The sequence below is a fragment of the Dasypus novemcinctus genome, chromosome 1 (assembly GCF_030445035.2).
Source record: "Dasypus novemcinctus isolate mDasNov1 chromosome 1, mDasNov1.1.hap2, whole genome shotgun sequence".
NCBI classification, from domain to species: domain Eukaryota; kingdom Metazoa; phylum Chordata; class Mammalia; order Cingulata; family Dasypodidae; genus Dasypus; species Dasypus novemcinctus.
The window spans coordinates 116221470-116246764 of NC_080673.1; the positions used below are offsets into that span (position 1 = coordinate 116221470).

The 25295-nt window shown below is 36.2% G+C and overlaps 1 protein-coding gene, 1 non-coding gene and 1 pseudogene across 11 annotated transcripts in view; 2 read left to right on the forward strand and 1 right to left on the reverse strand.

Moving 5' to 3' along the window:
• The window catches only part of NUDT9 (nudix hydrolase 9), an 85058-nt gene that overhangs the window by 8972 nt on the left and 50791 nt on the right, over positions 1-25295 (reverse strand). For 7 of the 10 annotated variants that reach the window (XM_058295782.1, XM_058295776.1, XM_004463932.5 and 4 more), the window contains 4 exons: positions 20157-20396; positions 17802-17897; positions 15642-15728; positions 6640-6751 (listed from right to left, as the gene is read on the reverse strand). In XM_058295782.1, the coding sequence (XP_058151765.1) occupies positions 6640-6751; positions 15642-15728; positions 17802-17897; positions 20157-20353 (492 nt within the window). In that variant the 5' untranslated portion in view covers positions 20354-20396. Of the gene's footprint in view, positions 1-6639; positions 6752-15641; positions 15729-17801; positions 17898-20156; positions 20397-20647; positions 20885-25295 lie in introns of all 10 variants that reach the window. The other 3 variants (XM_071215600.1, XM_071215599.1, XM_058295770.2) reach the window with 1 other exon arrangement.
• Positions 1073-4933, forward strand: LOC139437143 (CDKN2A-interacting protein pseudogene; annotated as a pseudogene).
• Positions 3694-3823, forward strand: LOC111765477 (small nucleolar RNA SNORA31). The gene has a single exon (XR_002797804.1). It is a non-coding gene; the product is annotated as a small nucleolar RNA SNORA31 (small nucleolar RNA).

Genomic DNA, 25295 nt, shown 5'->3' on the forward strand with positions numbered 1-25295 from the left:
GATATTTACAGGGCTCAACCATTTACCTCCTTCAGATCTTTACTCAAATGTCACTTTATTAAGGAAGGCTTCTCTGACTACACTATCTAAAATTGCAAAAAACCCAAACACTTCCTAGGCTAGGGATCCTGCATTAGTTTTTTTCTTAGTACCTAATACCTCATAACATGATACATTTTACTTGTTATCCATCTCCCCACTGAAATGTGATCACCAAGAGTTCAGACATATTTGTTAATATTGTTCTGTTATATCCTCAATGTCTAAAATATGAACTGGTAAGGATACTCAAAACACAATGATTAGAGGAATGACTCAATTTATCAATGACAATGGTTCCCTGATTGATCGGAATTTCAGGCAACAATAAATAATATCCTATGATGAAATCATTATTGTGATGCTGCACTCAGCATGAGTGAAATTTGACCATTTGGCGCATAGTAATTAGCCTAAGATTTTCTCAGCACCAGCTAAAATCTCAATTTCCATTCCATTTTTATCCTACAAAGAAAAAAAAAATCATTCTTCCAGGTAGCAGTATATGTATGAAGAAACACCTTCACATCAAACTATCTCCATTTAATAACAAGGCATAAAATAAAAAACCCTCTAGCCTACACATACACATTTTTAAAAGCCACTTCAAATATATCATTAACATGAATTCAAACCACATCAGGCCTAACAAAAGTATTCTCTTTTTCACACCAGAATAAAGATAAAAAATAAAACCCATAGAACTGCACAATACAAAGAGTGACCGCAAATGTAAACTATGAACTACAGTTAATGGAATATTATAATAATAATTTTTTATCAGTAATGACAAAGGTACAATACTAATGCAAAATGTTCTTATTAGGGAACACTGTGGAGGGGTGGTATATGAGAATGCTGTACTATCTATCTGGATGATTTCTCTGTAAGCTTATAATTGCTTTAAAAATATACATAAAATTTTAAAAAATTAATTTTGAAAAAAGTGGAAAAAAACACTGAAAAATGAAAAATCATGAATGAGATTAGTTATTTATAGAGGTTGGTAATTTTAGGGTAGAAAGAAGAGGTTATGTGGGGATTGTGGGAAGATGGTGGAACCAGTCCCTCCATCAGAACAGATGGAAACACAGTGGGCAGTTCAGCTGCTCCTGGCTGTTGTTTGGTGTTTGGGCTTCCCCTGGGGGTTCTTCGAAGCCCCAGCGGTACAGGCCGCAGTGACAGTGCCTCTCCCTCTCGATGCTGCCCCTCTTTCCCAGTGCAGTGTCTGCTCATGGCCTCTGCAACCCTCAGGCCCAGCATAGCACAAGGGGAGTCAGAGTTCTTGAGCCAGAACTCAAGGGAGGCAGGTGGCTGCCAGAGTGGAGGCACTGCACTGCAACAGTGAGACTGACAAACCCTGGTGCCACCACTGGAAGTTTTTGCTCCACAACACCAGGGGACCTGGTTCCCACTGGCAGCATTGCTTCCACTAATACAGATGAAGCTGCAGACACCGAGGGCGAGACCCACAGTCAGCAGATGCAGCAGCTCATCTCCTTTTCCATGGTCTGGGCAAACCACATCTTCCAGTACCTTCAAAGAGTTATGTTTAAAATACTTAATATGGCTGAAGGCATCAAAGTGACAGATGCTCCAAACCATACAAGAGATGAACTGGTTGCCAAAAAGGGGAAGAAGAGCCATCCAAAAAATGAGTCATAGAAGGAAAAAACTGTTCTGTGGTTGAGCAAGACAAAGCAAAAAAATTCTGCCAAAATGGAACACGCACCAGCCATGCGGGAAAACAGTTCAGCATGTGTGGGGCCATCCACCAAATCAGACAGTAATGGGAACTCAATTTGGAATCAAAAGAGCTCTACAGGTCTTTGGGATCAACCTGGTTCCAGTCAAAGCAGCAGACAGCATTTCAGGTAACAGCAGCTGGAAAAGTTTCTAAATCAGAAGGTTCAGATATGCATAACTCAGCATTATTTGTTTCTTTGTTGAACTCCAGTGTGAACAGTCCTATGACCCAATCCCCTGATTTCACACAACACAGTAGATCATCTAAGAAGAGTACTTTGGAAGGCTCTACAGTCTCAGCTTCTCAAAGCAGTTCAAAGATTCACAGGTTCAGCTCCTCAGGAATCTCAGAAATAGAGATGCCAGTATTGTCTTCTAATCCTAGTTCAGAGACAGCTTCAAGTGGTTAATTTCCAAAACTAGCTCAGAGGCAAGGGTTTCATCATCAGTTTCTAAAAACAGGTCCTCATCAGGCATATACTTGCTAACTTCCAAGAGCAGCTCCTCAACAAATATGTTGCAGCTGACTTCTAAAAGCACTTCCTAGGTAGTTGCATGGCTGTAAGCTTCAAAGAGCATTTCCCAGACCAGAGGATCTCTGGTTTCCAAAAGCACTTCCTTCACAAGTATATCTCAGCAGGCTTCAAAGAGTAGTTCTCAAACTAGCACATTGCAGTTGCCTTCTGAAAGTACCTCACAGTCAAGTGGGAGTTCAGTCAAATTCTCTTGTTGCAAGTTAACCAATGAGGATGTGAAACAGAAGCAGTCTTTTTTTCAATAGATTGTATAAAATGGTGGCATGGAAGTTGGTAGCTGTTGGTGGCTTTAGTCCCACTTGAATCATGGAGAGCTCCTAAATGCAGCTTTTGAGGCACTGAAAGCAACACTGGATGGTTTTTTGTCCCACTAAAAGAACTGGCAGATCTGCCCCAAAATAAGAGCTTTCAAAAGTATTGTTTGTGAATTGAAGTTTGTGAATTTGGACACTGATTTTGGAAAAAGCAAAGAAAATGCAGGAGCAATTGTATCAAGAGAAGCACTGAAGTTATTTCTCAACAAAAAGGTGATGGTAAAAATATGTTAAATAAAATACAGGGGTAGTGAAATAGAAGATTTAGCACTCCTCGATGAAGAATCAAGACCTGTAAGCTGGGGAAGCAGATTTGGCTCAATGGATAGAGCGTCCACCCACCACATGGGAAGTCCAGGGTTCAAACCCTGGGCCTCCTTGACCCATGTGGAGCTGGCCCACATGCAGTGCTGATGCATGCAAGGAGTACCGTGCCACACAGGGGTGTCCCCCCCACATGCAAGGAGTGCACCCAGTAAGGAGAGCCACCCAGCGCAAAAGAAAGTGCAGCCTGCCTGAAAATGGCACCACACACACGTAAAGCTGACACAAGATGACGCAACAAAAAGAAACAGATTTCTGGTGCCACTGATAAGGATAGAAGCGGTCACAAAAGAACACACAACGAATGGACACAGAGAGCAGACAACTGGGGGGAGGGGAAGGGGAGAGAAATAAAAAATAAATCTTTAAAAAAATAAAAAGATTTTAAAAATAAAATAAAACTTATTACAAAGCCACAGTAATTAAAATAGCATGGTTTATTAATATTTATCAATAAAATTGATTTGTTTAAAAAAACAGCATGGTACTAGCAGGATAAGCATATAGAACAATTAAATCAAATTGACAGCTCAGAAACCAACCTTTATTTATAGCCAACTGATTTTTAATGATGGGGCAAAGACCACTGAATTGGGAAAGAACAGTCTCTTCAACAAATGGTGCTGGAAAAACAGGATCTCCATTTGCAAAAGAATAATGATGGACTCTTACTTCACACCACACATAGTTGTATGCAGGACAGTTTAGTATTGTTACATGAAAATATAACTGCTATACATCTCTGACAGCACTGGAACAGTTCCTGTCTGCTGCTAAGGTTTCCACTACAGAAGCAAGAAAAAGAAGTCCTCGCGCTTTCTGTCTGTGGTTGTGGCAGCCAAAATTGAATGGGGGAATACATGAAATCCTAAAAACAGGGAAGGGGAAATAATCTTTGCAGTTCAAATGAACTTAAAAACAGCAAAAACCCTTTATACTCCACAAAAGGAGTCTGAGGTTTGGATTGACGTGAGATGTGTTGGATGACGATGTTCCCTACACTCATGCCTTCTGGTAAAGCTTTAACAACTGAAAGGTTAAAAAAAAAAAACTGGATTAAAAGCAAAAAAGAAAAAGAAAAGAAAATATAACTGTTACTGTTTTTACTTAGAAATTAGGTATGGTTTAAGGAAATATGTATGGGTGCCAAGTTGATAAGGGGTAGTCTGTAATGATTAAGTTCATGTGTCAACTTGGCTAGGTTACGATGTCCAATTGTTTGGTCAAGCAAGCACTGGCCTGATCATTACTGTGAAGATATTTTGTAGGTTTAAGTCATCACTAAGTTGATGGCCTCTATGACTATATTTACAGTCAACTGAGACTGTCTTCTACAATGGAAAAGTCTCATCGAATCAGTAGAAGGCTTAAAAGGAGAAATGACTTCAAACAGTCAGAGGGAGAATTTCTATTTCTACTTTACCCAGCCAGCTTCTGGGGAATTCATTGAAAACATTCACTGTAGTTTCCGGCTTGTGTCTGCCCTATAGAATTTCGACCTGCCCATCCCTACAATCATATGAGCCAATTTCTATAAAAAATATCTCATAATATTTACATTATATGCATATATATATGTTTATATAATAGATATTATATATTTATATATGTATATCTCCTGTAAGTTCTCTTTCCCTATAGAACCTAGATAATATACCAGCAAAACTGTCTTTTCAGAATGAAAGCAGGATTAAGACATTCCCTGATAAATAAAAGCTGAGGGACTTTGTCACTACTGAACTGGCACTACAAGAGATGCTAAAGGGAGTTCTGCAGGTTGAAAGGAAAGGACAATAGACTATTGACTAAAGCCACATGAAGAAATAAGGATCTCTTGTAAAGAAAATGACAAGGGTACATATAAATATCAGTACTCTTGTATTTTTTAATTATAACTCCACTTTTTACTGACTACAGGATCCCAAAAGCAAATGGAAAAAATGTAGTGATAAATCAGTGGTTCTGCATTCATAATGTATAAACATAATTTGTGACAAGAACTATAAACGTTAAGGGGATGGAGGGTTTAGGAACATAGTTTATGTATGCTATTGAAGCTACTGGTGTCAAAGCAAACAAGATTGTTATAGATTTAGGATGTTAAATTTAAGCCCCAAAGGGAAACGGACTTTGGCCCAGTGGTTAGGGCGTCCGTCTACCATATGGGAGGTCCCCGGTTCAAGCCCCGGGCCTCCTTGACCCGTGTGGAGCTGGCCCATGCGCAGTGCTGATGCGCGCAAGGAGTGCCGTGCCACACAGGGGTGTCCCCCGCGTAGGGGAGCCCTATGCGCAAGGAGTGCACCCGTAAGGAGAGCCGCCCAGCGCGAAGGAGGGAGCAGCCTGCCCAGGAATGGCGCCGCCCACACTTCCTGTGCCGCTGACGACAACAGAAGCGGACAAAGAAACAAGACACAGCAAAAAAAAAAGACACAGAAAACAGACAACCAGGGGAGGGAGGGGTGGGAAGGGGAATTAAATAAATAAAAATAAATCTTTAAAAAAAAAAAAAAAAATTTAAGCCCCAGAATAATCACATAGAAAATAACAGAATATGTAAACTCACAGAGACAGAAAGTAGTATATGGATTACCAGCAGTGAGGGTAGAATTAACGCAAAATGAGTATAGGTTTTCTCTGTGGGTTAAAGGGAAAGTTCTAATAATGAATAATAGTGATGGTATGGCAACATTGTGAGTGTGATTAATCCCACTGAATGGTATGGTCGGGAGGGGTTGGGATGGGAAGATTTATGTTGTATGTTTTCACTATCTAAAAAAAGAGAGAAACTATAGAGATAATGACAATTAACTGCAATACATGATACTGGATAGGATCCAAGAATAGAGAAGAAAAAGTTCAAGAGTACATTATTAGGACTTTAAAAATGGAATATGGAACACAAGCTTTAAACTAATGTTAAATTTCCTGAACTTGATAACTGCACTTAATGTGATAACATAGGTGAATACCTTATTTGTAGGAAATATATGTGGAAGCATATGAGTTCAAGGAGTATGAAGTATGTAAACTCTTCTCAAATGTTCACAAGATAGAGATGATAGAGATAATGGAAGAAAGGGAGAGAAGGAGGGAGGAAGGAAGAAACCACAAGGTGGTAAAATGTTTACATCAGTGGATCATGGTAACTTGAGGGGGCAGCGGGATTTCATATTATTTTTGCAACTGTCCTGTATGTTGAAATTATTTCAAAATAAAGAGTTTAAAAAAAAAAAGCTAAAATTCTCACTTGAGGGGGGAGGTGAATTGTGAGAAAGGACCCAACATAAATGAGTACTTACTATGTACCTGCACCTTTATATGTTACCTGTAGTAATTCTATGAGATAGATATGATAGTCTATTTTAAAGATGAGGGCATAAAATCAATATCACCCAGCTAAAAGTAGAAAGTTCAGGACACAGAAGATCTAACTATGAAGTCTAGGTTCTCTCCTAAGAGTTTCAGAACATACTCAGATTCTAACAGTCTTGTATTATCCTGCACTTGCTTTTAACAATGACATATGATTGTAGTGATGAAAGGCAAAAGAATTACTAAACTGAAGCAGTGAGAAATGGAATATAAATGGAGCAGGAAAGGTCTGTATGTAGTAACCTGGCAGTAAGTAAAGTAACTAAAAAGAACTTAGAACATTAATTTGACTTAATTTTAATGCTTACCCCTGGGATTGCCCATTCTCCACAGTCTTTCCTTTTTATTGCAACAAACTGTAATATACTTTTCCCAGAAACAGGATGGGTGATTTTATTTCCACTTTCATCCCTTTTCCACCTGGAAATAGAAATGTAAGATCATAACCAATTAAGAACAAACACAAAGGTTGTATTATCTCAAGTTTGAGATAACAGTAGAAAGATCCATTATTCTTTATAACAGAGTATAAATAAATTCACTTCAAATCAGCTAGTTTTATAAAAAATATTGTTTTTTATTAGAAATATTTTATATTTAGAGCTGTGACAAAGCAGGACAAATATTTACTTTACATAAAATATACTGTATTCTCCTTAATAAAAATTCAGGATATAAACAGTTTTCCTACTTAAAGTGCTATCAAAAAAAAAAGTTTTAAAGCATAATAGAATTTGAATGTTTCAAAAAAAAAAATTAAAGAAAAAAAAATCAAAGGATACTTAAGAATTGCAGGTGATGAAAAAGACCAGATAACATGTGCTTTCAATAGTTCATTAATCCTGTTTTATCATCAGAAAAGCAAATTATGCAAAATGTATTCAAATTACATATTCAGCTGGTCTCAAAAGCAGTGCTTCTCAATCTTTATGCCTTCTTTTGAAAAACGAATACACAAAAAACTCACTGTACCCCTTAATTTAATTTTATATTTTGAATTGCATATGATCTCTAAAAATTAAGGCAGCATCAATTTTAGAATATACGTTTTGTAACTACAGTCTTTTCCTGATAGACGCTGATAAATCTCCCCTTCTCCTTCCATATCCTACATCACCCTTACTCCCTACTACAATTTTAAGAATTAACAGACTCTTAGACAAAGATAAAGATTTTGAATTTCCAATACTAAATCAGAAAAGAAAGTCTATGAACTAATCATCATTCCATATATGCTCCATGAAATACACAAGTTTGGATATAAGAGTTTCCAAATGTCTTTATATAGGAGATTTACTTTATATAGTACTTTCTTCTCTGAAAGAGCTCATGGTCTAATAGTAAAGTTAAACATATACATGAACAAATGATAGGACAGTGTGACAGTGTGATGAGTGTAGTAAACAGAAATAAAAGAATAATTAGTGTAAGAATATCTGTTTTGTTATGGATACCAGAAAAGGAAATAACATACACAAAGTTATAAAATAAGATAGTGTGTTCAAGAAACTCAAAGTTTATGAGGGGTCAAGCACTGTGGGCATTAGTGAAGTAGATAGAAATGAGGCTGAAGAAGTAGACAAAGGGTTTCTATGACAGAATTAATTAAATCCATCTAATAACCAGAGAATATTTTTAAGCAGGTTAAAGCCATCACCAACTTTTATTTTGGAATGCTCACTCACTCAAACAAAAATAGAGAGATTGGTTTGGAGGGAAGCATGACTACAGGCAAGAAGATCAGACAGAAGGCTATGAACATGATCAAGATAGAAATAATATAGATAGGACTGAAGGCAGAGATAGTGAGAATGGAGAAAGGAAAGATTTTAATTTTAAAAAAGTCTTTAAATAGCACTTATTATTTACCTGATAACTGTTCTAAGTATTTTAATGTATTTATTCATTAAGCCTCAAAACTTACATACTGTAACTTCTCATCTCATTGGACTTTAAAGAATCTAAAGGAACTTCATACAATTGTACATGGAAAATCTCTGGGACAGATGCCTAGGAATCTGAAAATATAACAACTGCACAAGAAATTCTAAATGAGAAAATCTGTGAAATTTTTTTGCAATATACAAAGCTGTTTTGAATCATGAGATACTTGAAATAAAACAAAAGGGAAACTGCTTTAGAAGTGCCTAGATGTAAAATCAGAAATGACAGTGGGAACATTATTACCGACCATAAAAAATAGGAAGACTTAAAAGAGATTACAATGACAAGTACACAGCAACAGATTAGATAACCTAGAAGAAATGGGCAAATTCCTAGAAACACACAAATTACCTAAACTGACTAAAGAATAAATAGAAAGTCTCAACAGACCAGTAACAAGTAAAGAGATTAAATCAGTAATCAAAAACTTTCCAACAAAGAAAAGTCCAGGACCAGATGCATCACTGGTGAACTCTACCAAGCATTCAAAGAGGAATTGACACCAATCTTCTCAAATTCTTCCAAAAAACTGAAGCAGGAACTTGTCCTAACTTATTCAAGGAGGCCAGCATTACTTTGATATCAAAGCCAGATAAAGATATCACAAGAAAACAAAATCACAGACCAATATCACTAATGAATATAGATGCAAAAATCCTCAACAAAACACTAGCAAACTGAATCCAACAGCACATTAAGAGGATTATACCTTGTAACCAAGTTAGATTTATCCCAGGAATGCAAGAAAATCAATGTAAGATACCACATTAACAGACTCCAGGAACTCTCTCAGCCTCTCAGGGATTCTCTGCCTTTCTGCAGCTATTGGTGAACTGGGGTCCTCTTTCGCACATGGCCAGGTGAAAATGGCAGAGCTCCTTTTCCTGTGTGTCTCTTCCTCTGTGTTTCTGTTTACATAAAGCCCAGCAAGAGGGCCAAAACCTAACCTATGTCACCTCACTATGTTTGTCCAATCAAAATAGCCCCACACCCACAGGAATGGATTTTTCTTTCTTTTGATTCATAAAAGAACTTCAAACTGTCATAAGGAACAAGCACCAAATCAAGTAAGTGGCTACTTAAAGGCAGTGAATTCTCATGTTGCCTTGGCTGGCCTCTCCCATACTCTCAGTGGGTCAGCAAAGAGCCAGCCCGAGATCCCAGCGCCTAAGATGTAGAATGAGCAAAGTAACCCTCGTGCACATACAGGGAGCATGTATATCTGGCTCAATCTGCCTGGTGGTTGCCTGAAGGACTCACCACCCCAGAACTTGTTCTGTGGGAACAAGGCAGCTTACAGAGATCTACTACAAGAACACTGTGGGAGAGCAGTCAAGCTGTGCTGCCTGGGGTAGGGACTACTGGCTGTAGGAGAGGCAGTGAAGTGTCAGGCACCATGAGAATCCTGTTTCCTGGGGAAGGATATTCATATCCATGTAACAGGAGGATTCCCAGGGCCACAAGCACATGCCCAATATAACACACACCAAACAGAAAGGACCAGGGAGGCCCCCACACTTTGACCTTGAGCTATTCCCCAAACTGACTGTATGGTAAAGCCCTGAATGAAATCACTAGCACAGGTCAATCTGCAAAGTGTAGGCAATGTGTTTTCTTTTTTTTTCCTTCTTTCATTAACATATTGTTTTTTTAGCTCCTAGCATTCTAGGAAAACTGTGTCATAATCCTTGCTGGATACAAGCTTAAAGAACAGATGCCTCAGAAATTATATTCCAGTGACAAAATGTTAAATATCAAAATGTCCAGGTTTCAACAAAAGATTACAAAACATACAAAGAAACAGGAAGCAATGGACTAGGCAAAGAAGATTAAAGCCACACTGATTAAAGAGGTAATTGACGTGGGAGGAGTGGGGGCAGGGGTAGGAGATGGGGGTATATGGGAACATCTTATTTTTTTAATGTAACATTTTGTGTGACCTATGTATCTTTAAAAAAAAAAAAGACAATAAAAAAACTTGCTAAATTTAAAAAAAAAAAAAAAAGCATTAGAAAACATCAATGAGGAAATCACAACTTGGACATTCCAGACAAATACTTTAAAAAAGTGCTTCTAAATATTTTAGGCCAAAAAAAGTAAAGGAAAACATGGACAAAAAATATAAAGGAAATCAGGGAAATGATAGATGGACACAGAGAGAATACTAATGGAGAGATGGAAATCATGAAAAGGAACTAAACAGAGTACCACAGTCACAGAAAGAAAAAATTCCCTAGAGGGGTTTAACAGCAGATTGGAGCTGGCAGAAGAAAGAACAGTGAACTTGAAGAGAAGTCAAATTTAAATTATCCAATCTGAGGAGCAGAAAAAGGGAAAAATGAAGAAAAGTGAACAGAGCCTGGGGTACCTGTGGGGTACCATCAAGCATACAAATATATGCATTGAGGGTGTCCCAGAAGGAGAAGAAAGGGGCATAGAGAATATCCAAAGAAATAATGGCTGAAAATTCCCAAATTTAACAAGACAGTACTTTACATGTTCAAGATGCCCAACAAATTCCAAACAGGATAAACCCAAATACCATGCTGGAATCAAACTGATAAATGCCAAAGATAGAATTCTGAAAACTGCAATATGTCACATACAAGGGAGCCTCAATAAGATTAAAAGCTGGTATCTCATCAGATACAACGAAGGTAAGAAGGCAGTGGGTACAATATTTTAAATACTGAAAGCAAAAAATTGCCAACCAAGAATTGTATATCCAGCAAAACTGTCTTTTAAAAGAGAAAGGATTAAGATATTCCCAGATAAAAGCTGAAGCACTTTGTCACTACTAAACCAGCCTATAAGAGATGCTAAAGGGAGTTTTGCAAGTTGAAAGGAAAGGACAATAGATTATTGACTAACGTCACATGAAGAAATAAAGATCTCTGGTAAAGAAAATGACATGGGTAAATAAAAATACCAGTACTATTCAATTTTCAGTACTCTACTTTTCACTTCTTACAGGATCTAAATGGCAAATGCACAAAATGTGAACACATATTTACAAACACATAATTTATGACAAGAACTACATAAAGGGTTACAGAAACATAGTTTGTGCATACTACTGATGCCTATCAAAGCAAATGTTGCTGTTTGGTATTGTTTATGAATTCCAAAAATAGATATTGGATTATGTTTGTATACTGGTCTGTTCCTCTGGGCATATTATACTGTATTGGATTCAGTGCTTTCACTTTTACTTGATTAAATTATGATTAAGGCTTTGATTGGGCCACAACAGGAAGATATTGAGTCCCCGCCCCTTGGTGGGCAGAGAGTCACAGAGAAAACCACACTGCAGAGAAGTCAGTTTGGAGTTTTAATGCTGGAGCCCCAGGAAGTAAATACACAGAGAAACAATTATACAAGGAAAAAGAGAAGGCTCCATTAGACACAGTACAGGCCCCAGGAAGAGAGATGATCCATTTGCCTGACAGTTTACAACTGGCCTTGTGGAGAGAGCAAAGCAGCTGAGCCCAGAGAAAAACAAGACCAGGGAAAGAGACAAGACTTGTCCCAGTCTACAGCTGAGACTGGAAGAAGCTAGGACCACAGAGCCTTGGAGTAGAAGACTGAATACTTACAGACATTACCCACCACCTTGCGTCAACACGTGGCAACAGAGTCTGGGTGAGAAAATACCTCTTATAGTACCTTGAGTTGGACTCTTCAGTTGGACTGCAAACTTCTACCCCAAATAAAAACCCTTTATAAAAACCAACTGATTTTGGTATTTTGCATCAGCAACCCTTTGGCTGCCTAATATTGCAAACAAGATTGTTAAAGACTTGGGATGTTAAATTTAAGCCCCATGGTAACTACAAAGAAAACATCAGAGAATGTGCAAGGTCCTGGAGACAAAAATTAGAGTACAGATTGGCAGGGGTGAGAAACATGGGAAAGAGGGTTAATGCAAAATAAGTGAGGGTTTGGGGAGCAGATGTAGCTCAGGGGTTGAGTGCCTGCTTCCCAAGTACAAGGTCCTGAGTTCAATCTCTGGCATCTCCTTAAAAAAAAAATGTGTGTGAGGGTTTCTGTTTAGAGATGGAAAAATTTTAATAGTGAAAGGAGGTGAAGGTACTACAACATTGTGAATGTGATTAATCCCACTGGATGGTATGTTTGGGAGTGGTTGAGCTGGGAAAGTTTATGTTGTATATATGTTCCCACAATAATAAACTAAAAAAAAAAAAAAGAACTGAAATGACAATGATAATTAAAGGCAATACATGATCCTGGACAGCTCTAATAAGGGAGGAGAGATGGCTCAAAAGGTCATTATTGGGACATATTTAAAAATGCAATATAAATATAAGCTTTATATCAATGTTAAGTTTCTTGAACTGGGTAACTGCACTTAAGGTGGATACATAAGTGATTATCATTCTTAAGAAATGTTGCATGGCAGTAGTAAATGTTCAAGGGGCATGATGTATACAATCTACACTCAAGTATTCAGAAAATGTGTTGATGGATAGATGGACAGATGGACAGATAGATGGAATGATATGGCAAATGTGGCAAAATGATAAAATTGGTGGATCTGAGTATCAGGGGAGATGGAGTACTTTGGAGTTCTCTCTATGGGGTTCTTATTTTTGCAACTGTTTCATAAGTTTGATAGTATTTCAATATTAAAAGTTTAAAATTAAAAAAGAGAAACAAAGGAAAAAACTGCATCAAAAGAATTTATCAAGAAAGTGAAAAGACAATGTACAAAATGGGAGAAAATATTTGGAAATTACTATCTAATAAGAGATGATATCCATCATATAGAGATTGAGAGGTGAAGACTTTTCTTAATTGGCTGTTTTTTATTATTATTACTGAATTAATTAAAATGCTCTAATAATGATTGCAGTGATGTATGCACAATTATGTGATTATACCAGATATCACTGATTGTACACTTTGGATGAATTGTAAGCTTTATTAAAATGTACCAATAAAATTGATTTATTTAAAAATACATATCCAGGATAATATAAAGAATTCCTGGTCCATTTTTCTGTCTGTAAGGAAGGACGTTGGTGTTAAGGAACATAACTACCATGCGTTCCAGTGCTTTGGCGAAACCTCAGATGCGAGGCCTTTTGGCCAAGCGACTGCGAATTCATATTGTTGGGGTATTTGTGGTGCCGCTGGGGTTTGCAGCTCTCTACAAGTTTGGTGTGGCTGAACCAAGAAAAAAAGCATATGTAGATTTCTACAGAAATTATGATTCCATGAAAGATTTCGAGGAGATGAGGAAGGCTGGTATCTTTCAGAGTGCAAAGTGATTTTGGAACATAAAGAATTTCTTTGGATTGAGTTCCCTGGATGTTTATCACTGACCTGCCTGTGCTCCTGAATTAAGTAACTTGAATATGTGGGCTACGGAATAATTTCTCTTAATAAATAAATATCAAATACTATGTAAAAAAAAAAAAAAAAAAAAAAGAATTCCTCTGACTCAACAACAAAAAGACACACACCTTGGTTAAAAAAAAAAAAATGGGCAAAGGACTTGAACAAACATTACTCCAAAGAAGATAAATGACTGGCTAGAAAGCACATGAAAAGGGAAATGCAAATCAAAACCACAATGAGATACAACCTCCCACCCACTATGACAGCAATTATTTAAAACATGGAAAAAAGAAGTGTTAGAGAGGATATGGATAAATTGGAACACTTGCATCTTGCTCATGGGAATGTAAAATGGTGGAGCCACTGTGGAAAATAGTTTGATAGTTCTACAAAAAGTTAAACATAGAAATACAATATAACCCAGAAATTCTAAATCTAGTATATACTGATACCACTATAGATATTTTTTAACTTAAGTTCATTCACAACAATACATTAATTCTTCCCACCTCATTAAAACCATAAAGCTTTTAAAAACACTTCAGATGGACACAGGTAGGTAGGTAGGTAGGTGGGTGGAAGGTGGATGCTGGCTGGCTGGCTGCATTGATGGCTGGATGGATGGAGAAATTGATGATATTATTTTGGGAAGGCTAAAATTCCTTTTGGCAAGGGAATTGGGAGAGCAAGTAAGAGAACAATAGAGTACTGGGCAAGGTACTCTTCCAGTAACTTAAAAATAAAGCAAATAAACCACCTTCTAGACTTAAGACATGAAATGATTATTATTTCTCAGATCAGAGAAAAACAAAGTCCCCTTGAAGAAAAGAAAGCCCCCAAAATACGAAAACTATAAAAGTAACCACATCAAGGATATGTGCATTATTACATTTTCCTAAAGAAGGAAAGTGACAGCTACACGTGAGGAGGAAGATGGTCAGGGAAAAAATTTTTTAAAAACAAAAGCAACAACAAAAAATGATGACAGAATATTCTAGATGAATTAGAACAATGATTCCTATAGAGATGGCCACGTCCATGAGATTCACTTTTCTTCTTTATTTTGATCTGTGCCCACTGAGGAACTTTCTGAACTTGATTTGACTTGCCAAATAGGTCTGCTTCAGAAAGAGAATGCCTTTCTCCTGTTCTGAAACCTTAAATGGCTCTAATTCATTCTCCTTCATTTTGACATTTAAGTTTCTCCACAATACAATTCCATAAAAATTAATTTTAGGTTTAATTTATCACCAAGTACTCTCCTACAATAATCTTGTTTCAACCAAGTTTGTTTTTTTCATTGTCCCTCAATACTTAAATAGATCTTACTACAGCCTTTTTCTTAGGCCTCCTCCTGTCACCCTATCTAAGAGTCACATGCTGCTGAAGTCTATATCCTTCATGTCTTTCTTGGGTGTTCTACTTTACTATCATCGTGTGCCATAACCAAATGCTAAGGCATCCTGTATCATCCAAGTTACTTGATCATATTTGACATGTTTTCTTATTTCATATTTTCTATCTTGCAAGTGAAGTCAGAAAGTCAATGACAGTGAGCCAAAACTTAGGATTCTTATACTTTTTAACATCCTGTAAAGCACTTGCTCAATAAATATCTAGTGAATTTTATTTAGATCACGCCTCATTTATTCATACAAAATAAAACTATAGCTTTACACTTATATCACTATAATTTTACATAAATTCTCTTTAAAATACATACATGAAACACAACAAGATGACACAACAAAAAGAAACACGGATTCCCATGCTGCTGACAACAACAGAAGCGGACAAAGAAGATGCAGCAAATAGACATAGAGAACAGACAACTGGGGTGGGGGGAGGGAAGGGGAAATAAATAAATAAATCTTTTAAAAAAAGATACATACATGAAGATGTGGGTATGTACATGAGGGTATGTATAGCTATAGCCATATTATGGCTATATTCTGCATTTTTCTGATCACTTAGCTCTTTGCTACTAAAATATTTTGAGTCTTACCTGGTTATGATGGGGTCTGCAGCATGGTTTGGACCCCAGCGCCCCAAAAGGCCCCGGCCAACCAATCCTGTCCGTCCTGCAGGATTTCTGGGTGGGGAAAGAAACATAAAAGCAATTGAATGTGCTTCTTTTTTAATCAACTTGATAAAGCCCAAAAAAAGGTAGTAAGATGGCAACAACATCTCACAAATCCAATGGTAAGATCACATATCTGGCACTGAAATCACATATTTTCTCACACTATTATACAACTTTTCTTACATGCATGTCTTATCCTTTGGGTTGATCCACAAAAAGGATCTCAATTCCAAAGTTGTTCTATAATATAAAAAGTTGCTTCAGTTTTCATCTAAATTCAAACTAGAACCCTATTGGACTTTTGAAACTAGGAGGATGAGTTATATTTTGCACCTAATCATCTATCTCTACAATTCTAACAACTTATCTTTCAGGATACTCACCTTTCTCTTCACTTTCTCATCATCCTCTCTTCTTACTCTATTATCCTATAAACCTCTACATTAAAATATTTTTTAAAGAGAGCAATTTTATAAAAATGCCAAATAAGTATTTAACCTAATGCATTACCCCACTGCTAAAAAGTCTGTCAGATAAGCCTATCAGCACCCATGACTGAGCAATATTCTTCTAGCCAACATACTTTATATATTTGTCTTTCATTATGTATCAATAAAATACCCTAGTTTGTATTCTTACCTATTTAATACTAGTCATTTGCCCTCCCACTGTATGTAAGTAAATAAACATCTTGCTAAAATTTCCCTTTCAGCCATCTACTTTCATTCTTTTCTTCCCTGGGACTACTATTAAAATTTAAGAAATGAATTTTTATATTGTTTGTTAGTCAATGCAGAAATTTTTCAGCAAGACTTGAAAATGAAGACAGAAAGAATTGCCCAGTCAACAATAATTCTACTTTTCAAATCTATAGGAGGCAGGGCAGAGTAGACAGCCACTATGTTTTATTCCATATGACCACTTATCACTAAACACACATGATTAAAGCAAACACAGTTTTGTAAATGACCAAACCTATAACTTGTAAACTATAAGCTGTGGAACAGACATATAGGCTATCCCATAACCTGAAAACCAGAGAAAGTTGCTTGCAGAGAGAGAAAAAAGATGACACAGAGAAAAGCAGAGATGAGGTAGAAAGATAGTTCTGGTCAATTTTCAGTTCAACCCTTTCCTAAGCTTAGCTGCTTTTCTGCTTTGGGCTCTTTGACACATAGCCCTAGAATAAATTTTTTGTTCAGGTGAGTTAAGAGTTGGTTTTTGTCAGTCAGAGAGACTTGATTAACACTGCCTATCTTAGCTTTATGCCTGCCCTTTCATATGTGTATATACATTTAATATCTTATACCCAATAAAGAAAATAAGGAATAGGTCAAATGCAAGGAGACTGCCTTGAAAAGACCCAATAACAGAGGACATAGAAAATAAATTATGCCCAAAGAAAGAATGTAACAAAACTAAAGGATGTGGTTGTGGTACAGAAGCACTATCATGAGCATCTTGGGGGCTAACTGCTCCCCTCTCACTTCCCAGGGCTGCAGCCCCCAGGCAACATCCTTTGTTCTTTATCCTTTGAGAGGTCAAGGTCGTGCTTGAGGGGGGGTCAGCCTCAGGGGAACCAAAGAGAAAGATTCCAAAGAAGAGTGGAAAGTACAGCAAATAAAATTCTTATTTCTGTTTAAAAAAAAAAAAAAGTATAAGAAGAAACTTGATGTTAAATTACTGTTTTTTAAATTTTTATTCTTACATGTTTGGATAAATTCTTGCTTTAAGGTATTATCTCATTTAATAAATGGAACTACTGAACATACAATTCAATTCTTTCTGTGTTTATTTGTTCAAATAATTATTTCTACCTTCAAGGTAGAGTTATAAAAAGATGCATTCAAACCTTGTTTCTGCCAGTTACACGCTATACGCAATTGCCTACACTCTCTCTTCTTATCTGTAAAATGTAACTAAAAAAAAAATATCCATCCACAGGCTTATTGTGAAGATTAGATTACATATAAAAATTCTTTTGTGCAATGCTTAGCACATACAATCAATCAATAAATGTTAATTATCTTTTCTATCTTTTCAAGACTCATTGCTATATTGTGCTCCATTCACAGTACCTACCTAGGTCTTCCATTTTCAATCTCATATAGACCATTTTGGCTTTTTCTCTCAACACGTCCATCCTTTTCATTAAACTTTGGAAAAAAGTTACTTTCACTGTAATGAAAACACCAATGAAAAATAAGAATTAATGATTCAATACTATCAACAGCTTAATGCCAGTTAATCTTTTAAACCTAGCAAGTAGTATTCCTGAAGCAGTAATTTTTTATAAGGGTTGTTATTTATAAATCCATCTTACTCCTTCAAAACAATTTCTAAGGATGTTTTAATTAAAACACCTTACACTTTCCAAGGATGTGTATTATTTTTAGACTCAACTTTTCTAAAAAGGATTACTGGCAGAAGAAGTGGTACTCCTCCTAAACACTATTTTTAAAAAAACAATGTGTATTACTATTCACAAGAAGGAACTGGCTATGTGTACAACATGGCTATTATTTGTTCCTATGTAGTTTCAAAATTAAGATTCCTTCTTATATACTGATGTTGCTACTGATTCAAACTAATTATAATTTCTTCAAGTATACACTAATATTTCTATCAAAGTTAACCCATAAAAAAAAGAATTCTCTACAAACAGCATATTACGTATGACACTGATTAAAAATAGATAAAATATTCTGGAAATGTTCTAAATATCCAGGTGGTAGCTGCAGGGCTATCTAAATGCAAAATTTTACTGAGCTGCCCCTGCAGAGAAATGTGTACTTCACTGAATTTATTACATGCCTCAATAGAAATTCATTAAAAATTGATAAAATACAAACTAGTTTCCTCACCATCACTGACATACTGTATTGACAGTGAACAAAGAGTTGTATAGCACTGGATAGTTCATGAGCAGGAAAGGTTTCTGACATAGGTTCCATTGGTTTCCTTGCTTTAACTATAGTAAGTGAGCATATAAATGTTTGTAATCTCTTTTTGGAATAATTTCCAATTTGGATAATCTACTCATTTTCTCAAGACTTTTAGCCAATGTGCCATCTAACACACTAAGCAAAAAGATTTTAAATGGTAAAAAACATGTAATTATAAACCCAGAGTTACAATGTTCTCAGGACTCTGGAAGTTGACCATTTTTTAATAAGCATGATTTAGATGATAAAAATTCAACTCTTAAAAAATAAACTGAATGAAAATTAACAGGATGAATTCAGTCTTCCTTTCTGTACATGATATAGTACCCCTGAAAATATCATAAATTTTAATTGTGCATTAATGCATATGCATGAATATGAATATGTACATGAATAACATATACATAAATATACAAAGCCTCTAAGTCAGGGGAAAATGGAGCTCATTTAAAGCTAATAATTTCTCCACAGATGATTTTCATGATAAATAATTCAAATACTATCACAAAGTTACCAACACACATTGGAATAGAAAAAGGAGGTTCAGAATTAAGGCACAAAAATAAGTTCATGGTGAAGAAGTTCACCACGAACTAAAAATGGATCTATCCAACCACAAAAAAATTTTTTGACTAAATGAGAAGATTATCATTTACAATAAATGCACTCATTAAGTCAAACTTACAAACTGATCTAAAACTAGTTGAGCAGAGTGATTAAGAGCATGAAACGTAGAGTCAGACTGAGTTCAAGACCAAGTCATATCATCTACTAGCTCTGTGACCATAGTCAAAAGATAAATTTTCTATGACTCCTTTTTGTTGTTTTTTGTTCCTTGTAGAAATAATGACAATGTCTACCTTCCAGAATGGTTATAATAAAATAAAATAATGCTTATACAGCTTTTAATAGAGTGCCAAGCTCATAGTAAACAAAAAACTCAATCATATTTATTACTAAAAGGAATATAAACATAAAACATGGATCAATGCAGCACTTTTATGAATTGAGACAGAGAATTTTTGCTCAAGTTTGTTTTCTTTCTCTCCTTTTTCCATCTCTTCTATTTTTTCACATTGCTCTACTTTTCTCATCATTCTATTCTTGGTAATCTGAAAAAAATTTTTGAAAAGGATTTTTACTGTTTCAAGTACAAGTCTAGTTACACTGAAAAATAACTGAAAAGATGTTCTATTGACAATCCGAACAAAACGAATTAAAACATATACTACCATCTCCTATTTCATAAGTCAAAAAACCCTGTAGCAGAGCTGAATTACCTATTTGGAAGGATCATCACAAAACCCCAGAAAGAATAAACATAGAATGTCTAGTTTTGGCAAGAACTCAAAGCAAATGTGAAAACTGAGTTATAACAATGTTAAGAACTAGATAAAAATTATTTTTCACTTATCAAAATGATAATTTACAGATACAACCACTATCTTCTCTAAAAGTCTTAAACCCAGCTAATGACAGCTAATTGACTCACCTAATCTGAGGATCTGCCCACTTGGGTCCAGCCAAGACAGACTGGGCAGTGTATTCCACAGGGCTATAGTCTTGCCACTCAACCAGCCAGCCCACTTTCTCATTAGGAACTTGGCTTCGTTCAACTTGTGAACCTGGGTAAGGAGATGTCCGAGCTTTGCTGTGGAAATTCTCTTTGGCACCATTATACCCGGACATGATGATGGAGTTATGATAAAACCAACAGGATGAAAATGAATTTCTGGGGAAAAACAAAGGAAAAATGTACCTAAAAAATACCAAAAAACAAACCAACAACAATAACAATAACAAAACAACGACAACAACAAAAAAAACTCACTAAATTTAAGAACCTAGTTCAAGGACCCTGTATTAGTCAGCCAAAGGGGTGCTGACGCAAAATACCAGAAATTGGCTGGCATTTTAAAGGGTATTTATTTGGGGTAGGAGCTTACAGATACCAGGCCATAAAGCATAAGTTACTTCCCTCACCAAAGTCTATTTCCACATGTTGGAGCAAGATGGCTGCCAACATCTGCGAGGGTTCAGGCTTCCTGGGTTCTTCTGGGCTCAGTTCCTCTGCTTTCTCCACAAGGTCAGCTGTAGACTATCAGGCAAATGGCTCTGTTTCTCTCCCTGGGGCTCCAGCTTTAGCATCAAACTCCAACATCAAAACTCCAACATTAAAATCCTTCGACTCCATCCTTTGCCATGCCTTTTAACATGAGACTGGCACAAGAGGTTTACATGATTAATCGAACAAACCTCTGAATCCAATATAATCTAATATGCCCATAGGAAAAGATCAGTTTACAAACTTAATCCAATATTTCTTTTTAGAATTCATCAATAATATCAAACTGCTACAGACCCAAAACCATAATTTTTATAGTCTTTTAAAATTCAGAAAATTCAAATTTGATGCATACTATTACAAAGCTCCAGGAGCTGTGAAAAATTATTTTCAAATATGCAAATTTATTAAATATATATCTTGTATTAACTGGGATCTAATCAATAAAATTATTTGAGAATAGGGGACAGAAATTTACTTTTTGGTTATCTGTTAGAGAGGGGAAGTCTGCTATGAAAATCAATCATAAAAATCATAAAAACAACTGTAAAAGAAGACTTAAACACATTTTTTAAAACATTCATTGACTTTCACTTCTGGCCATTTCAGAGTAATTGGTACCAGACTACCCATCCTGCATAAAAAAAAATAAATGTAAACAGAATATAGAGAATAACTGTTTTCAGACATTGGAAAAGAGGCAGTAAAGACTCCTGTGCCTGAAAGAAAGGAAACAAATTAGATAAGCCCATGATTATCTGACACATCAAAGCACAACAAACTCAAAACATAAACCCATGCCACGTCATATTATAATCAAACTATCAAATGCCAAAGATAAAGAGAATTCTAAAAATTGCAAAAAAAATAAAGAACTAGTGACATACAAGGGATCCTAAATAAGATTAAGTGCCCAATTCTCATTGGAAGCCATGGAGACAAAAAGGCAGTAGGATGACACAGTTAAACTGCTGAAGGAAAAAAACTGTCAACCAAGAATTCTGTATCTGGCAAAATGGTGCTTCGAAAATGAAGGAGATTTTCTAAAAAAAGAAAAAAACATAAGGGAGAGATTAAAAATTCCTCAGCAAACAGAAGCTGAGAGAGTTTGTCACCACTAGACCAGCCCCACAAGAAATGCTAAAGGAAGTTCTACAAATTCAAAGGAAAAGACACTAGACAACACATCAAAGCCACATAAATAAAAACTCCAGTAAAGATAAAACACGGGAACTATAATGTCAGTATTACTGTATTTTTAGCTTTCACTCCATTTTTTACTTCCTATAGGATCTAAAATGCCATTAAAAAGTAATGATAAATCAGGGAGCAGGTGTAGCGCAGTGACTGAGCACTTGCTTCACACACGAGGTCCAGAGTTCAATCCCCGGTACATTCTTAAAAATTAAAAAAAAGTTTTTTTATGATTTTGGACTCATGATGTATAAACATGCAATTTCAAACATGAACTGCATAAAGATGAGAGGACAGAGGGGTATAGAAGCAATGTGTGCATGCCATTGACGCTAAGTTGGTATCAAAATAAACAATATTGTTATATACTCAGAATGTTAAAGTTCCATGGTAATCACAAAGAAAATATCTACACAGAAAAAAATATGCAAAGAAGGAAATGAAAATAAATGTAATAGGTTCACCACAAATGACTAAATGCAAAATTAGGTAGTAATGGAAGAACTGAGGGTCAAAAAAGGATAAGATTTTAAAAACCCAAGAGCAAAATGGCAGAACAAGTCTGGCATTGTCAGAGTTACTTTTTATTTTTTTTTATTTTAAAAGCTCTAATTACACTTATTTATTTTTTTAAAGATTTTATTTCTCTCTCCTTCACCCCCATTGTCTGCTTTCTGTGACCATTCTCTGTGTGTTCTTCTGTGTCCGCTTGCATTCTTGTCATGTGGCACCAGGAAACTGTCGCTTTTTTTGTTGTGTCATCTTGCTGTGTCAGCTCTCCGTGTGTGAGATGTCACTCCTGGGCGGGCTGCACTTTTCTTGCACAGGACGGCTCTCCTTGCGGGGCACACTCCTTGCATGTGGGGCACCCTTACGTGGGAGACACTCCTGAGTGGCAACACTGCGCATGGGCCAGCTCACCAAATGAGTCAGAAGGCCCTGAGTATAGAACGCTGGACCCTCCATATGGTAGGCAGATGCTCAATCAGTTGAGCCACATCCACTTCCCAGTCAGAGTTACTTTAAAAGTATATGGGTTAAAATCTCTAGTCAAAAGGTAGAGATTGGCAGAACGGATTGTAAAAGGCGTGACCCAACTAAATGTTGTTTACAAGAGACTTACTTAAATTCAAAGATGCAAGAAGGTCAAAAGTAAGAGTACGTAAAAATATTCCACGCAAATAGCAGTCAATAGAGAACGGGATGACTATACTAATATCAGACAAAAGAGACAAGTCAAAAATTGCTACAAGGAACACAGTTCATCAAACTGCTACAGTGACTATATACTAATAAAGGAAAATTCAACAAGAGGATATGATTATAATTACATACACACCTAACAGCAGGGCCACAAAATATACGAAGCAAATGCTGAAAGATTTGAAAGGAGAAGTTGATAGTACTACAATAATAGTAGGAGACTTTTTTTTAAGGAGGTATCAGGATTGAATTCGGGACCTCCTACACGCGAAGCATGAATGCAAACACTGAGCTTTACTTGCTCTGCAATAGAAGCCTTTAATACACAGAAATTCAATGAGGGAACACAAGACTTAAACAATACTCTAAACAAACTAGACCTAACAGACATATATAGAACACTTGACCCAACAACAGAATACACATGCTTCTCAAGTGCACATCGATCATTCTCCAGGATAGATCATATCTTAAGTTACAATATATATCTTAGATCATAAAACAAGTCTCAGGAAATTAAAAAATATTAAAAGCATACAGTGTATTTTCTCCAACTACAATACAATCAAATGAAGCTAGAAATCAGAAACAGAGGGACAGTTGGAAATTTCATAGATAGAGAGAAATTAAGCAGCACACACTTAAACAACCAATGGGTCAAAGAAGAAATCACAAGAAAAATCAGGAAAGATCTTGAGAGAAATGAAAACAAAAACACAACACATCAAATCTTATGGAATGCAACAAAGGCAGTGCTGAGAGGGAAATATCAATATATAGCTCTAAATGCTTACATTGAAAAAGAAAAAGATTTCAAATCAGAAACCTAAACTCACAATTGAAGGATCTAGAAAAGGAACAGCAAATCAAACCCAAAGCAAGCAGAGAGAGGAAATAACAAAAAAGAGTGGAGGTAAATAAAAGTGACAGAATCAGCAAAACCAAACACTGGTTCTTTAAAAAGATAAATAAAATTGACAAGCATTTAGGTTGATTGCAAAGAAAAATGAGAGGACACTGTTTTAGTGTCCTATCTGCTAAAACAAATACCATACAATGGTTTGCTTAACAACAGAACTTATTGGTTCTCAGTTTCAGAGGCTGGAAGGCTTGCCTCCTCCTGAGTTCAGTATTTTCCGGCTGACTGACACTCTTTGGGGCTCCTTGGCTTTTCCATCACATGGCAATGCACATGGCAGCAGCTTCTCCTTTCTTTTAGGGATTCTGTTGAGTTCCAACTTCTGCCTGCTCCTCGTGGTTTCTCTCCCCTTCTGACTTTCACTCTGCTTAAAAAGAACTTCACTAATCCAGAATAAGGCCCAGCCCAACCTGATTTCAGTAGGGCCACAACCTAACAAATAATATCTTGAAGAGGTCTTATTTACAATATGTCCACACACACCAGAATGCAGACCAAGCCCAGACATGTCCAAACTGGGGCATACAATTCAATCCACCACAGTCACAAATAATTAAAATTGGAAATGAAAAGGAATTTCTGAGGCCAAAAAAGTAAAAAGGATTATAAGAGGGCAATATGCACGCTGCACAGCAATAAATTAGATACCCTAAATGAAATGAACAAATTCCTAGAAACACATGAACTACCTACACTGACTCAAGAGAAAATATAGTATCTCAACAGACCAATTACAAAAGGTGGAATCCTGTCATCAAAAACCTCCCAACGAAGGAAAGTCAGGACAAGATGCTTCACTGGTTTTACCAAATGTTCCAAAAATTAACACCTATCCTGCTCAAACTCTTCCAAGAAACTGAAGAAACACTTCCTTACTCATTCTATGAGGCCAACTTCACCCTAACACCAAAGACCCAAAACATAAAATTACAGACCAATACCCTTATGAATCTAGATGTAAAAATCCTCAACAAAACTCTTGCAAATGGAATCCAACATCACACTAAAAGAATTATATACCATGATATAGTGGAATTTACCCCAAAAATGCAACAGAATGGAGAAAATATTTGCAAACCATCTAACTGATGAGTTTAATATCCAGAATAATATAAAGGACACCTATGAGGTCCGCAATGTTATGTTACCGGGACCACCATCTGTAGCAGTTTGATATAATTGATGAATTCCAAAAAGAAATATTGGATTATGTTTGTAATCTGATCTATACCTGGGCATGATTGAGTTAT